Source organism: Ursus maritimus, unplaced genomic scaffold, assembly GCF_017311325.1.
Source record: "Ursus maritimus isolate PB19 unplaced genomic scaffold, ASM1731132v1 scaffold_31, whole genome shotgun sequence".
NCBI lineage: Eukaryota > Metazoa > Chordata > Mammalia > Carnivora > Ursidae > Ursus > Ursus maritimus.
In genome coordinates, this window is record NW_024425675.1 from 27,996,297 (window position 1) to 28,011,902 (window position 15,606).

The 15,606-nt window shown below is 37.1% G+C and overlaps 1 protein-coding gene across 1 annotated transcript in view; it reads right to left on the reverse strand.

The window, feature by feature from the left end:
• Window positions 1–15,606, reverse strand: part of TASOR2 (transcription activation suppressor family member 2) — a 76,210-nt gene that overhangs the window by 44,481 nt on the left and 16,123 nt on the right. The window contains exons 2-3 of the mRNA XM_040645462.1: window positions 1,360–1,505; window positions 976–1,071 (exon numbers count right to left, since the gene is read on the reverse strand). Coding sequence (XP_040501396.1) covers window positions 976–1,071; window positions 1,360–1,505 — 242 coding nt within the window. The remainder of the gene's footprint in view (window positions 1–975; window positions 1,072–1,359; window positions 1,506–15,606) is intronic.

The following is a 15,606-nucleotide window of genomic DNA, read 5'->3' on the forward strand; positions in this document are numbered from 1 at the left end:
ATAAGCTTTCAAATAAATACAGAATCTGTACACGGTATGTATTTACGGCACAAAGTAAGCTTATGTAAGGCAACTGTATTTGGTTAATAGTTCACGAAATTATATCATTTCTGTTAAAAATGCCATCAGCAAAAGTAAATTAAACAAGCTCCCAGATTAAGTCCTCTCTTCAAGACTTCAATTATAGCTTTGGAATCACTAAATTTGAAAATGTCTTATCCCCTAATGCCTTTTTTAGTATGAATCCATAGTGTATCTTATTTGTAAGTAGATGATTAATACACAAACTCTTCTGGTCTTACTATAGAATTCCTACGTTATGTGCTAACGTAAGTATTCTTTAAGCAAGTCTACCCTTTAAAAATCACGAACCCAATCAAAATACTAAATTATTTTAAGTTGAATTATAAATCTCTGGTATTGTTAAAACTGTATCTAGGAAGCCACATACATCTCTGGGGACACGTTCCACACAGCAGTTTCCTTCTCCCACAATTTGGGTACGAGCAACAATACGGAAGCTCCGTCTTCAAACACAGGCATGAAATAATTTCAAGTAACTCAACTGCCAAAAGTGTTCACCTTATCCCTAAAACCATGTAACTGAAACCTGAAAAACCTCCACAAGAAACAAAGTATCTATGTGAACGATGATCCAGAATGGAGAAATACCCATTCACTCCATTAAAAGGCATTGCCCATACTTAGGAAACCGTATTAATCCAAATCTCACCCTGAGCTGACAAATCTATTTCGATGAAATTAAAGAAGGCCTGCAAAAAGGAATCCAATCTCTTTCAGGACTAGCTGTCACGATCATTTCCACTGCCACCAGACTCAGCAACAAAAAAGAGTGGAGAACTAGTAATCTTACAAATTTCAGAGATGTGAAATACCAATATTTAAGTTTAATGATATCATTAATTTTGTACGCTACTATCACAAAATTAACGTTCTACGACCTAATGCCCTTACCTGATTTTCAGTTTCAAACAGAAGAAACCCGTAAGTCTCTTGAAGTTCTTCCTGAGTATAATTACTTGCTTTTTTTTCTTGGTAAAAAGTTTTGTACTGTATAAAAGAGAGAATAATCGAATTCTATAAACATATTATTTTGCCTTGCAAATTAAATTTTAAAAATGCATCATCTGAATTCCTCCTGTTAAAGAACTAACGAAATTTATTATTTTCCTAGTCCCTACTAAAACATATTCTTATTACCTTCCAAGGATTTCTTATCTCATTTGAAAGTGACAGCTGAGAAGAACTAGATAGGCTTTTATACCACAATGATGGATTTATTTCTTAAAAACTAAAATAAAACTAACACACAGACACAGTGTGTACCAAGCACCTCACCTCATTTAAGAAAATGTCATTTTTCACCAAAGTCACTTGACTGTACTGAAAACCATGCTCAGATGCAGAGTCCAAGTAAGAAGTATGAAGAATTGAAACTGCCTTCTGGAAGACAGAGTCTGAACTCAAGGACACTGTCTCAAAAACTGTAAAACACAAACAAAAATAATGCAACTGTTTAAGATAACCAAAGGATGGGGTTAAAAGCGGCATACTAAGTATCACTGAATACTTCGTCTACTTCCTTCCTGTAAAACTCAGACACTTACATTGTGTTTTGGCTCCACATCCGTACTATCGTACTATCTTAAAAGACCTCTCATGTGAAGAACATTACACAGAGGTGAGTTACTGAGGGTGAATTACTTTCAATACAACAGTAAAATAAACCCTGCCAGACTCCTTGGGCCTTTTGGTTTAAAACCGTGTGTTATAACCACAGTTGGGACAAGCAGATCAAATGTGGTAGCATCAAAGTGGTGGTCAGCAATCACTTAGACCAATGTTTCTCAACCTTAAGTTTTTTTAAACTTATGCCACATTTTGATAAACTTACCCCTCCCATCTTCTCATCAAATCCCCCAAGTAAGCCTGTTAGGTTCCTTTTAAGGGGCCTACCATTGCACACTCAAACACATTAGAAATTGTTCTACCTTTGGGTTTTCCTCATGGCCTAGACACATCTGTTGACTTTACTTCTTATGGGTTATATTTGAAGTCATTACTTTTTTTCATTTCACAAAAATAAAACTTTATTACTTTTAGAAAGTGCTTTTTTCAAACCCTACCCATGTGCTAGCCCAGAAATTCTGATATGACCCTCCCAAGAAAGGCATGTTTCCTCACAGAGAATTACTGACTTGACCCTTGATTGAGGCTTTGTGCCTTTTGTTTTACAAGTTTTTACTTTAGCAAGAATTGAGCCTAACGAATTCTTGTAACATTTAACTACCTGATTTGGTTACTCCCTTCTATTTTTATCTTTCTCTATGTTCTTTAACAAGGTCAAGGCAGGGAAGTAACAAACTATTTACAAATAATAAAGAGAATGGAATAATATACAGAGCACTGGAAGTTTTGGTGATATAGTATAAATAAATACATTAATATGGCTTCCTGCTTTTACCAGAACTCTGCTAATTAAAGTTCAAAAGCTAAAGGAAAGACAAGCACTTTAATTAAAATTAACTTCTGAACAACAGTAAAAAACTAAACTATTATAAAAATGAAAAACATTTCAGTAAAGTTAATTTGGACAAACAGTCCTAACACTTCAATTATCCAAGTAACTTAAAAATGCTTTAATAAACTTCCTAGTATCAAAAGTCAAAGACTTAAGTAGCAAGGAAGGAAAGAAAAGAGGATGGAACATTTAAGAATATCCTGAAGTTTGTACATCTGATCCATATCAGTTGTTCAACTTTTTCTCAGTTTCACTTCTTCCTTCAATATCAGTATATGAATGCTATAAAAAAATATGGATATTCTAAAGAGGTTCAAATAGCAAAACAACAGGGATGATAATTAAAATGATGGCTTTCTTTAACTATATCAGCTCAAAACAAACTGGGAAGCCTAAGCATTTGTGATTCTGTCTTACAAACAAGCTTCCCTGCTAGCCCAAAAGCAAGTCAGGATTCCTCCAAAAATCCTAATTTGGGAAACCTTGTATTTAATATTTGTAAAAGGGCAAAATAATATTTAAAAATCTATGTAAACTCTGAGGCTCAATATTTTAGAAATACGTTGCTTACAGCGAAAGAAATAAAAGTTGTCAGAGCTTTGGAAATGACCATTCTATGGTTATCAACTCTTAAATTCCACAAAATGTAATATGAAGACACAGGTTTTAACTTTTCCAAATACTACATATAGCCACATTTTTGAGGGTCAATGCACAAAAATAAACAAAAACCTGTGAAAAATAGTGCAATCTGAAAAGCAAACAAAACCAGCCCATCTGAAGTGTGCCAAATATATGTGGTCACAGAACACTATTTACCAATGTGAGGAATACTGTTCTCCATAAAGCTACGAACAGAGAAAATGGTTTAAAATAAACAGTAGGAAATGATTTTGTGCTAACATATTTTTATTCCTAAACTATTTATAGTTAAAAATGCTTCCCCTTTAGGTCAGCATTCTCCAAACAGCAATATATTTTACAAGTAACCATTTTACAGTTAACAGAAGAAAAAGCATGCCCAAAGCAAAACTGTTAGAAATCCACAGTAAATCTTGAATCTTTCATGATTTTATAATAAATGAGGTCAACTACACACTTTAAGAAAGCACAAGTTTCCTGCTGTATAACTAAGGAGATAAACATTTTATCAAGATATTATTTGACATTACCTCTTCTCACACAATGTACTCTCACGTAAGAGTCAAACTAGTGTACAAAACATTATGAGCACTCAATAAATGGATGGCTGCATTTTTGCTGAGCAATACACATGCTTCACTTAAACACTCAAGGTTATCAGAATATTGAGAGAAAGAAGAGGGGGCTATTCTACAGAGAAATACTGAAACAACTTGAAAAGTACCTGTCTGTAAAGTGAGAGTGTCCCTTAGGGCTTAAGTGACCAATGGAAAACAAGTGGGGAAAATTCAAGTTCAATCACAATAATTCTAGAAACAGAGTTAATATTCTTTCCCATAGCACCTAACTTTGGGCATATTTCTCCACTATTTGTGGTTCAGTCTTAAAAGTTAAGTCAAGCTTGACATAAGCTGGATTCTCCCCCTTTCTCAAAATCCATCAGCAATACGGAGTGTCTGCTTTTGGATACCTGTTTCTCTTTTTAACTTCTAATAAATAAGAGGGATTAGAAAATGATAAACTGATCTCCGATGCTATGGCACACGTATCTGTTTCCTATTCTCTAAGCGCCTAGTCTGAAAGCTAATAATGAGATGAACTAATGCCAACAACTTAAGTGTCACAATAATTCTAACAAAAATTAGCCCCTTCTATATCTCCCTGGGACTATCATGACCACTCCTCCTATTTGTGCATTATACAATAGCACTCATCAAAGACAGGAACACCCAGAACCGAACAGTATGGACTGCAACCTACCTCCGTTAACACTGTCGATGCCTACATATTGGACCTAGTCTAAGTAGGCCCGTTGATAATTAAAGAACCCATTTCTTTTTTTTTTTTTAAATATTTTATTTATTCGACAGAAATAGAGACAGCCAGCGAGAGAGGGAATACAGGCAGGGGGAGTGGGAGAGGAAGAAGCAGGCTCATAGCGGAGGAGCCTGATGTGGGGCTCGATCCCGTAACGCCAGGATCACGCCCTGAGCCGAAGGCAGACGCTTAACCACTGTGCCACCCAGGCGCCCCTAAAGAACCCATTTCTTAATCATCTAATCCTAAAATGTTACCTTTATTTTTAAGGGACTGACAGTTTAAGATAAATACAACTTTTTTATAGCACAATTTGGCAGGACCGAACAAAAACTTAAATGTGCATACCTAATAACCAGTCCATTTCTGGGAATCTTTTCCTTAGAAATACTAGCATGAGTGCACAGGAGATAGGTACAAGGCTACTCCACGCACCAGCATCCATAGCAGCAAAAACCTGGTGATAAACTAACTTGGCACCAATAAGGAAACACCTTACAACTACTACATAAAAAAACCAAGTAAACCTGTATGTACTGACACATATAGATATCTACTCTACTACTGAGTAAATAACATGCATTATATAATGACATTTTGGTAAAAAAAAAAAAAATACATAAAAAATTGTGTTTGAAAGTTTACAGAAATAGATCTAGAAAGATGGGAAACCAAATTGTTAACGGCGTCTAAACCAATGGTTACTGAAATGGAAGTGGAAAAAGGTGAACTTAAACTTTTTACCTTACATATATTACTACAATTCAGGTTTTTCTTACATAAGCATGTATTATTTCTAGTATTTAAAATATCTCAATTCAAAACCAAGTAAAATGAATCATAATTTCAAAGAAATACAAATAGAGAAATGTGACAATTTCCCTTGAACCTTTTCTGATGCAATTCAAAAATTTAATCACCTACTAATTTTGGATTAATGATTATTTTGGATTAATGAAATTTGTAGTCACTGGAAATCATAAATTTTTTTAAAGAAAGTCCTTTCATTTTACATGATCTAAATTAAAAAAATTTAAATTGTACTGTTCTACTTGGATTCATTAGTAATAACTCATAGCATTTAGTTTAATACCCACTCTTTTCTGATATGAACCCTGGCTCGGTCTTCTCTAAGAAAGAATGTAGCTGGGAGGGTGGTCTTAATTCATTTTCACCAAGTATACCCCCAGAATTCTTGACATAGTCCTGTTCTCTGTTAATGTCATAAATGCTAAAATGAGAAAAGAAAAAATTAAATCACAAAGTGAATAGTTCTATTTATGTCATATCTACCATATAAACTAATGTCTACTGAACATCTAATTTACATTAGGTACAATTATGTAATGTTTACTTCCTTTGACAAGTCTCCAGAGCTAAGACTAAATTTGTAACATATTAAATGAAATGCTTTTCCTTCAATATTTAAGTTCTAAAGAAAATCTCTTCACAGAAATGAGTTATGCTTATAGGAATCACTTTTGCCTCAAAATAAAAAGTAAAGATTATAGAACCACATTCATGTTTCACTGGTTGAAAATAACAAAATCAAATAGAAAACAAAATTAGTATATGATCCATCCATTCTTTTTTTTTAAGACTTATTTATTTATTTTGGAGAAAGAGATGGGGGAAGGGGCAAAGGGAGAGGGAGAGAATCTCTAGCAGACTTCCTGCAGAGTGCAGAGCCTGATGTGAGGTCAATCCCACAACCCCAAGATAACAACCCAAGCCGAAGGCAAGAGCCAGAGGTTCAACTGATTGAGCCACAGGCGCCCGACCCATCCATTCTCTAAAAAAAAACTATTAGTGGTGCCTATTACATATTCAGTACCATGCTATACCCTGGATTCATCAAGAGAAATGAGAAACCGTCTCTACAGTGATAGCTTAGACTAGAAAAGGAAGACAAACCTATACAGAAATCAGTACTTTAAATGTGTAGGAGAATCTAGAACACAATGCAGTGGATGCATAATAGGGATTTCATTAAGACAGGGAAATGTCAAGAAGTTTCAGAGGCATTCATACTTGAAATCTGAGTAGGTATTCAAATAATAAAGGAGCCAAAAAAGGGGCTAGCCTGCATGTTTTCTAGGTAATAGAAACAGTAGGAGCAGAGGCAGAAACATTATACATATAAGGAACCACAGTAGTTGATTTGAAGAATTCAATATGCTTCACACAAAAAATTAGCATGTCTAGTTTTATATTAGTACACCTTTTTTCAAAAAGCATTTGAGGCAGAATTGTATGGATATATTCAAAATTCTGTAGAAAAAGTAGCAATATTGATAATATTCATTCATTAAGCAAATAGGTTATTTATGTCTAGAGGGAAAAATTAAATTGGGAAACAGGAGACCAGGAGTCTCGTGTAGGCTGACCACTAACTTGTTCTGAGTCATTAGTGTGAGGACATTGTCGGCTGCCTTCCCAATAATCATGCCCCATTTTCTTTCCATCCCCCAAGCCACAATTTTGTTTAGGTGTTGGGTGATCCCATGCTTTAGGAGAGGCTTGGGAGGTGTTGGGGGGGGGGGATGAGAAGGGGAGAAAGAGAGAGAATTTAAGCTCATATGGTCTCTAGCTAATGTGATGTGAATGGACATCAGCAGAGAGAACTCTGGGAAAGCTTTCTTACAAAAGCACTGGAAGAAAAGATGCACTCTCCCTGCCTCCATCTTCTTCTAGACGTAAGGCCTTGTCTTTTTTTTTTTTCTAATTAAAAGATTTTATTTATTTATTTGAGAGAGGGAGGGAGAGGGAGCTCACGTGCACGAGTAGGGGGAGGGGCAGAGTGAGAGCAAGAAAAAGCCTTCCCACTGAGCAGGACTCGATTCCAGAACCCCGGGATCAAGACCTGAGTGGAAGGCAGATGCTTAACCAACTGAGCCACCCTGGCGCCCCTAGCCTTGTCTTAGGATGTGTTTGTTGCCTGGAATTCCTTGTAACCAAGATGGGACTGATCACAAACATATTGAGGGTGGAACAAAACAGAATCTCCATCACTGATGAAGTCCTTGAACTGTTGAACAAATTCACCTAGAGCCACCCTGCCTTTGAGTTTTTTGAGAGATGTAAAATAATAAATGTTTCCTACTGTTTCAACCACTTTTTTTGGCAACTGAAAACACACTATGAACTTTGTTACATTATTTATTCTAAGGTCTCGTTTAGTTGGAATTATCTAAGGCTCCTTTCAGTTCTAACACTATGACTTTTCAGACTGCCCTCCTGAAGGCCTCTTATGTATGAGGCATTATGCATTGCCCTAGATAATTTATCAAATTCCTTTTTTATTTGTTACCATGCACGGAGACATTTATCCTAGTATTTATTAGTAAGAAATCACAAAAGCTAATATAACTTCTGTGAAAACTTGAAACCTAAAATATAAGAATATTTAAAGCCTTTGATGCCCACTTTCTCGATAAAGTCTATCTCCCCTCCATACACAAAGGAAAAATGTCCAACTCCGAGCACTCCTGATGTAATTTCCCTCATTAGTTCCACAAAATCTGACATTGACACTCCTCCCCCACTTCATGTCTAAGTTGTCCTCATGTTTAAAGCCCACCCCCAAATCTAGCTTCTCTGATGACTTACGATTTTTCCATCCTGCTTTAACTGTTCTTCACCCATGTCCCACAGATATTCACTGTACTTCTGTTACATGTATGGCTCTGGGCTGGAGCTAGGGAATACAGGAAACAAAACAAAACAGGAGACTGCATGTCTATCTGAAAGAGTGGTCTTTAACACTGAGGTCATTAATTTCAGAATTGTATGTGAAACAATTATGTTCAGGACAAGCTCCTCTTCAGACTCAAGGGAGGGAGTCAGGGGTCTTGGCAAGACAGGATTCTGAACCTAGGTCTTTCTAGCTTTGTGACTTGGAGAAAGCTACTTAAACTTTCTTCCCCTTGTTTTTTTTTTTTTTTAAAGATTTATTTATTTATTTATTAGACAGAGAGAGACAGCCAGCGAGAGAGGGAACACAAGCAGGGGGAGTGGGAGAGGAAGAAGCAGGCTCCTAGTGGAGAAGCCTGATGTGGGGCTCGATCCCGGTACACCGGGATCACGCCCTGAGCCGAAGGCAGACGCTTAACGACTAAGCCACCCAGGCGCCCCTCCCCTTGTTTTTTAAAATAAATTTCAACAAAGCATATACACAAAATAAAAAGCCAAATACCACTAGGCTTATTAATCGTTGTCCACAAGCTCCAAGGGAGCCCCTATTTCCATTCCTCTTAGGTGACCACTTTCAACTTTAGCTGTATCTTCTTGTGTAACTCCATGTTTCTAAATAAAATACCTATATAAACTCGTATCACTGATTTTGCTGTATCAGAATTCAATGTTTCTCTAAATTGTATGCACTAATGACAGCTGGGCCACACTGGGTAATTTCCTTTCTTATAGGATGTTTCATTTTACTGAATTTCAAATTGTCTCTGCTTAATTTTCAGTTACCAATCATTAATTCGGCCTAGAATTCTAGAGAACCAAAAATCTCCTCTGAACAGATAGATACATCAAGTGCTTTTGGAGGCATCCTTTGTGGAGCGCTATATTATCCAGCTTCAGTCTAGACTTGTGTTCTCCGGTAACTAGGGAGCTTTGTGACCTTGCTGGGAGATGCTGAGATACGACACTGATGTATAAATATAGTTCCCCACACTCCCAGTTTGCAGAAACTGATGACCTGATTTTAAAACTTGTATTCAAAGGATACAGAACAGCTAGAACCATTTTAGAAAAGAATAAAGTTAAAAGACTCACCACCTGATTTCAAGGATTATTACAAAGGAACATAAGTTGAGACTATGGTGTTGATGTAAAGATAATATATACAGATCAGTGGAACAGCATGAGAGCTCAATTTTAGCAACACTGCCAATATAATTCAAAGGAAAAGAACATCTTGGGGTGCCTGGGTGGCTCAGTCATTAAGCATCTGCCTTTGGCTCAGGTCATGATCCCAGGGTCCTGGGATCGTGTGCCCCTCATCGGGCTCCCTGCTTGGCGGGAAGACTGCTTCTCCCTCTCCCACTCCCCCTGCTGGTGTTCCCTCTCTCCCTGTGTCTCTCTCTGTCCAATAAATAAACAAAATTTTAAAAAATAAAATAAATAAATAGGAAAAGAACATCTTTACAACAAATGGTGCTATAACAACCAAAACAGAAAAAAAAAAAAAACAAACAAACAACCATGAACCTCAACCCCTACCTCAAACCATAAAATTCAACTGGAAATGAATTATAGATATAAACCTAAGAGCTAAAACTGTAAAGTTTCTAGAGAAAGATCACAGGAAAAAAAGCCTGACCAGCGGGCAGGTGAAGATTGTGTAGGGTACAAAAATCAGTTACCATAAAAGAAAAACTGACACACTGGACTGCCTGAAAATTAAAAGCTTCTGAGCTTCAAAAGACATCATTAAGAAAAATATTTGCAAAGGACTTGTGTCCAGAATATACAAAGAACTCTTAAACACATCACAAAGGACATACTAATGGCAAGTTAAGTACATGGGAAGATAGTCAATGTTATTAGTTATTAGGGAGGTGATGTTTTTGTCTCAAAATAAAAAGTGGTGCTTGCCCACTAGAATGGCTAAAATTAAAAAGACAGAAAATACTAAGTGTTGGCAAGGATGAGGAACCTCTGGAACTCTCATTCATTCCTGGTAGGCATATAAAGCTATACAGTCGACTCGGAAAATAGTTTTGTCAGCTTCTTCTAAAGTTAAACGTACTTATTTGCAGCCAAGCAGTTCTATTCTTAGATATCTACCCAAGAAAAATGAGAAATTATGTCCACAAAAAGATTTGTACATGAACCTTCACGGCAGCATTATTCTCAGTAAGCTAAAATTGGAAACCTACATGTTCATGATAGGTGAATGGATAAACAAACTACTTATGGCCTATTCATATAATATACTACTACTCAGCAATAAAAAAGGAAAACTGCTAAGGCATGCATGCATCTCAAAAACATTAGTTGGACAAAAGAAATCAGACATAAAAAAGTACACACTGTAGGATTCCATATATGTTCCATTTACACACACACACACACACACACACACACACACACACGTATATATATAAAGTTCTAGAATTGGCAAAACTAATCTATAGTGATAAAAATCCCACCAGTGGTTGTGGTTGCCGGGGTAGGTATAAGGAAACTGACTGCAAGTGAAATAAGCACAAAGGAACTTTCTGGGGTGACAGAGATAGTCTCTTTTTATTTGTATGCTGGTTACAGGGTACACACACATTTACCAAAATTCACTGAACTATATACTTAAAATGCACCAAATACTAATATAGTATAGAACACAATTTCTGACCAAGATCTAGTAAAATTATAATGTGACCATAAAAAAATTAATCTCAAGAGCCCCGTGTTTAAAAAAGAAAACCCACACCCCTACTTATAAATGACTCACAAGTTAAATTATAATGAAATTTAAAATGGTTGAACTGAATGACAATGTAAACACCATCTAAACTTAGACACATGTAAAATGTCTACAAGAAAAAAATATCTACAAGAAAACCATTAATTTTAAATGTAAATATTTAAAAAAAAACACTGGAAAATCAGTGAACTAAAGAGTCGATTCAAGAACTCAGAAAACATAGTAAGTTCAAAGAAAACAAGGGAAGGAAATAAATAATAAAGATCAGAAGTTAATTAAATGGAAGAAAAAAGAACTAAAGAGCAGGAAAAATAAAGATTACTTCTTTGAAAAAAAAAAATCAGGGTGCCTGGGTGGCTCAGCTGAACGGTTCCATGTCTGACTCTTGATCTCAGCTCAAGTCTTGATCTCAAGGTTGTGAGTTCAAGCCCTGAGCCTACAGTTTGCTGGCATTGCTTCTGTTCCGCCACAAAGCTGGTTTTCTTTCCCTTAAGATCTTTCGTCAGTCCCAATTTTTTTACCAGAATATGTCTCAGTGCTGGGCCAGTTTTCCTTGGAACATTGGGCATCCTTCCAATAGTATATTAAAAAAAAAAATTTTTTTTTTAAGGAAATACCTTGAATTATACTTTAAGGTATCTGATTTATTGCACTGTTTTGATTTTCTTCTTTGGGGGCTCCAAGTTTGCATGTATATTTTGGATCTCTGTTGGTGGTCTTCCATATCACTATCTCAGTATTTACTTTTTTAGAAAGATCTATTTGTTGGCTTTTATTCACTTTTCTCATGTTATCTTTGGTTTTGTTTTACACAGTAAAAATCATGGTAAAATAAACATATCATAACATTTCACATCTAATCTTTATGTCCTTTCCCATGGTACCTAGTCTCCCATGCGCCTCATAATTTATTCTGTTTCTGAACTGATTTAATCTTTTTCTTCCTTTTCGTTTCTGTTCTGCTAGTGTCCATTTCACATCCTCCTGTGGTCTGGCTATCTCTTCCTCAAATTCTTATAATTCTGCTTTGTGGTCTTCATAACTTCTGTGCTTCATTTATTTTTATTTTTTAACACTTTATTTGATATAGTTCACATAGCACACAATTCACACATTTATAGTATACAATTCAATGGCTTTAGTTTTATTCAGACCTGTGCAACCATCACTACTATTAATTTTAGATCATTTCATCACTCCAAAAAGAAACCCTGTACCCCTTAGCCACCATCCTCACCCTTCACTGCTCCCTATGCCCAGGCCTAGGCAACCACGAATTTACTTTGTCTGTACAGATTTGCCTATACTGGACCATTTTATATAAATGGAATCATACAATAAGTGGTCCCTAGTGACTGGCTTCTTTCACACAGCATCATGTTTTCAAGGGTCACCCATATGGTAGCCTGTACTGTACTTCACTCACATTTCATTTCATTGGCTCATTTAGGGCCAAATGATATTTTACGGATATACCACATTTTCTTTTATCCAATCATCAACTGATGGACATCTGGTCTGTTTCAACTTTCTGGCTATTATGTATAATGCTGCTATGAATGTTCAGGTACAAGTTTTTGTATGCACATTTTTTTCATTTCTCCTGAATATATACCTAAGAGAACGGCTGGATCATATGATAAATCTATGTTTAATCATTTGGAGAACTGCCATTTTGTTTTCTAAACTGACTGTGCCATTTTACATTCTCATTAACAGTGCATGCAAAGTTCTACTTTCTCCACATCATTGTGACACCTGTTATTATCTTTCTGATTACAGCCATCCTACCAGGTGTGGAAACGATGTATTATTAGTTTATTTTTAAGTTTATGTTGGAATTTTAGGTTACAACTTTTCACCTACTTCAAAAGGTCCACAAGCTTTTTCATAAAGGGCCAGACAGTAAATATTTTAGGATTGTGAGCCACACAGTCTCTGTCACAAAGACTCAATTCTGCTGATGAAGCATAAAAGCAGCCACAGACAATGCATAAATGAATGGAAATGACTATGTTCTAATAAACTTTATTTAGAAAAATAGGCAAGACCACAGGCAAGGGCTCGCCCAGCCCTGATCTACACTGTACCAGTATTTTGGGCTTTTCTTATCATTTGTAGAAAATTGTGGTGCACATCCCCCTACCTTAGCCTTTTCTTACACATTTGTGTCAGTTAACTACTGCTTAGTAACAAGCCATCTCAAAATTCAGTAATTTATAGCCACAATCATTTACTACTGCTCACATTTCTACAATGTTGGCTGAATTAGGCTTAGCTCAGCTGGGGCAGCCCTGATCCATCTGTCCCCCATCTTGCTTCGACCAATGAGTTAGGAAGGCATGTTTTTCTCATGGAAATGCCAGAGGTGCAGAGCACAAATGGAGAATACCCAAGTCCTCTTAAGGTTTATTAGGCCTGAAACTGACATACTGTCATTTGTACCTGATATCATTGCCCAAAGCAAGTCATATGGCCAAACTCAAAGTCCACGGGGAGGGAAAAATACCGTGTTTTTAGTGGGAAGAATTTCAGAATCATGGAAGGAATACAAGAGGAAATAAAGCCCTGGGGTTCATAACACAATTGATGGTGGTGATGGTTGTACACCTTGTGAATATACTAAAAACCAATGAATTCTACCTCAATATTAAAAATATTGTGTTAAAAAAACCAAAAACAAACCAACAAAGAAATGCAATCTACCACATATCACTGTAAGGATGCTGTGCATATTCTTTTTGCTTTTTGTGTTCGAACAAGATGAATTATCCTGAACCAGCAGAAGACTCAGGGTGCAGGGAGGGGTCAGAGAAGTCTTTAGGTTTCTTAATGTAAGAGATAACCCTTCTCTGTTCCTGCATCCAAGGACTTTTGAAAAAAGCATACGGTGCCTTTGTTGCCAGTCCTCTTCTAACCTGCAAGTGTAATCTGGTTCAGGAGGGCCTATACTTCCAGCTTTGTTTTCCTCTTCAAGACTACTATTACTAAGAGCCACACCCCTTGCTTTTCAAGGTCATATACTCACTTCTAGGGGTATTTTGCTAGCACATTCTAAGATCTCTGGGCCACCAAGGCACTTTCCAATTCCTCTCTGCTTTCCTTAATGGACACCGTATGGCTGTTCAGTCTTAGCCTGGTATGCAGCAATTCTCTCTTAGGACAGGACTGCCTCTGGACTAAACAGCTGCTGGTGATTTCTGAGCTATGCCCCTTCTGCCCAACTCTGCCTTTTCTCACAGAACTGGTGGGACTTCCCAACGGTACTTACATATAATTTCAAGTTTACAAGGTTTCTTTTATTCCTGTATTTGTTCAAAGTGCAGTTTGAGAACTGCACCTCCACCACCACCCCCCCATTCTTCTTTCTAGAAGTAGAATGATTAAGAACTAATCGGGTCTTCTTCCTTTTGGAACTACACATTCGGTCTGATGATTTGGTTTTGTTCTCGTGTTTTCTTCTTCAGGACACCAGACAGAAGACACGTTCAACCAGAAGCTCACCTCTTCCAGTTCTGGGACTTAGATGATGTTTCCTCCCACTGTATAAGACAAAAGACCTCCTTGACCGGTTCTCCATTTTTCTTATTCACTCACTCTTATTTTCTAATTCTTGGCTGTTTTATTTTGGGGGAGAACTCTTCAGCTTTATTATCCAATCCTTACATATCTTTCTCTGCTCTCACAGAGACCTTTTCTGTTTTCTGAATAATTTCTCTTTTTTAAAAAATAGAACCTCTTCTTTCACAGATGTCATATCTTTTCTCCCAAAAGGTACCAGAGTTTTATTTGGTTCAAGTTTCCTCTGTTACCTGCAGTAAATCTATTTCTACCAAGCTCCTTTTATTTCCTACTTGTTTATTCCTGTTTGGTTTCTTTTTTAAAAATATTTATTTATTTATCTGAGAGCGAGAGAGTGAGCTAGCAGGGGGAGGGGGCAGAGGGAGAAGCAAACTCCCCTCTGAGCAGGGAGCCTGACTCGGGCTCAATCCGAGGGCCCTGGGATCATGACCTGAGCCAAAGGCAGAGGCTTAACTGACTGAGCCACCCAGGAGCCCCTCCTGTTTGGTTTCTTTCATGTTAGAGACTTCCACCAAATGGCTGGTGATCCTTGGCTGTCCATTTATGTTTACCTGTGAGGCACTTACAGCTGACTGAAAGTCTGGTGTATGAACAGTGTCTCTTGATTAGAAGCCCCCCCCCTCTCTCTCTCTCTCACGTGATGTGATGGTGATGCAGCTGTTTAATCAGGTGAACTCCCAAAGTCTGTATCTGTTAAATATTTTATCATGGGTTGATGTTTCTCCAGAAAAGAATCCTTCACTATCCTGTTTAGGGGAGCATAAGCTTGACTATTAGTTGTGAGTGTCACACAGAAAGACAGCTCTGGCTTCACTGTTCAGTATGTTGACTTCCACTTAATCCTCATTTTCCTGTAGGTGCTTCGCTCCACCTCAGCTGTCTGAGCCTGCCTCCTGAGTGCAATTCTCTCTTGCAGGTAATCTCTCAGTGCTCTGGATAAAAGAGAGCTAGGCAATTGTCTAGGTGCAAGGAGCAGGGAAGGGAATCCAGAGCATCAAAACTACAAAAATCTTCACTTAATCATTCTACTTCTACTCCATCCTATGATCTTGCCTTGAGAAGTACTTGTAATTCCCAAATCCTGAGG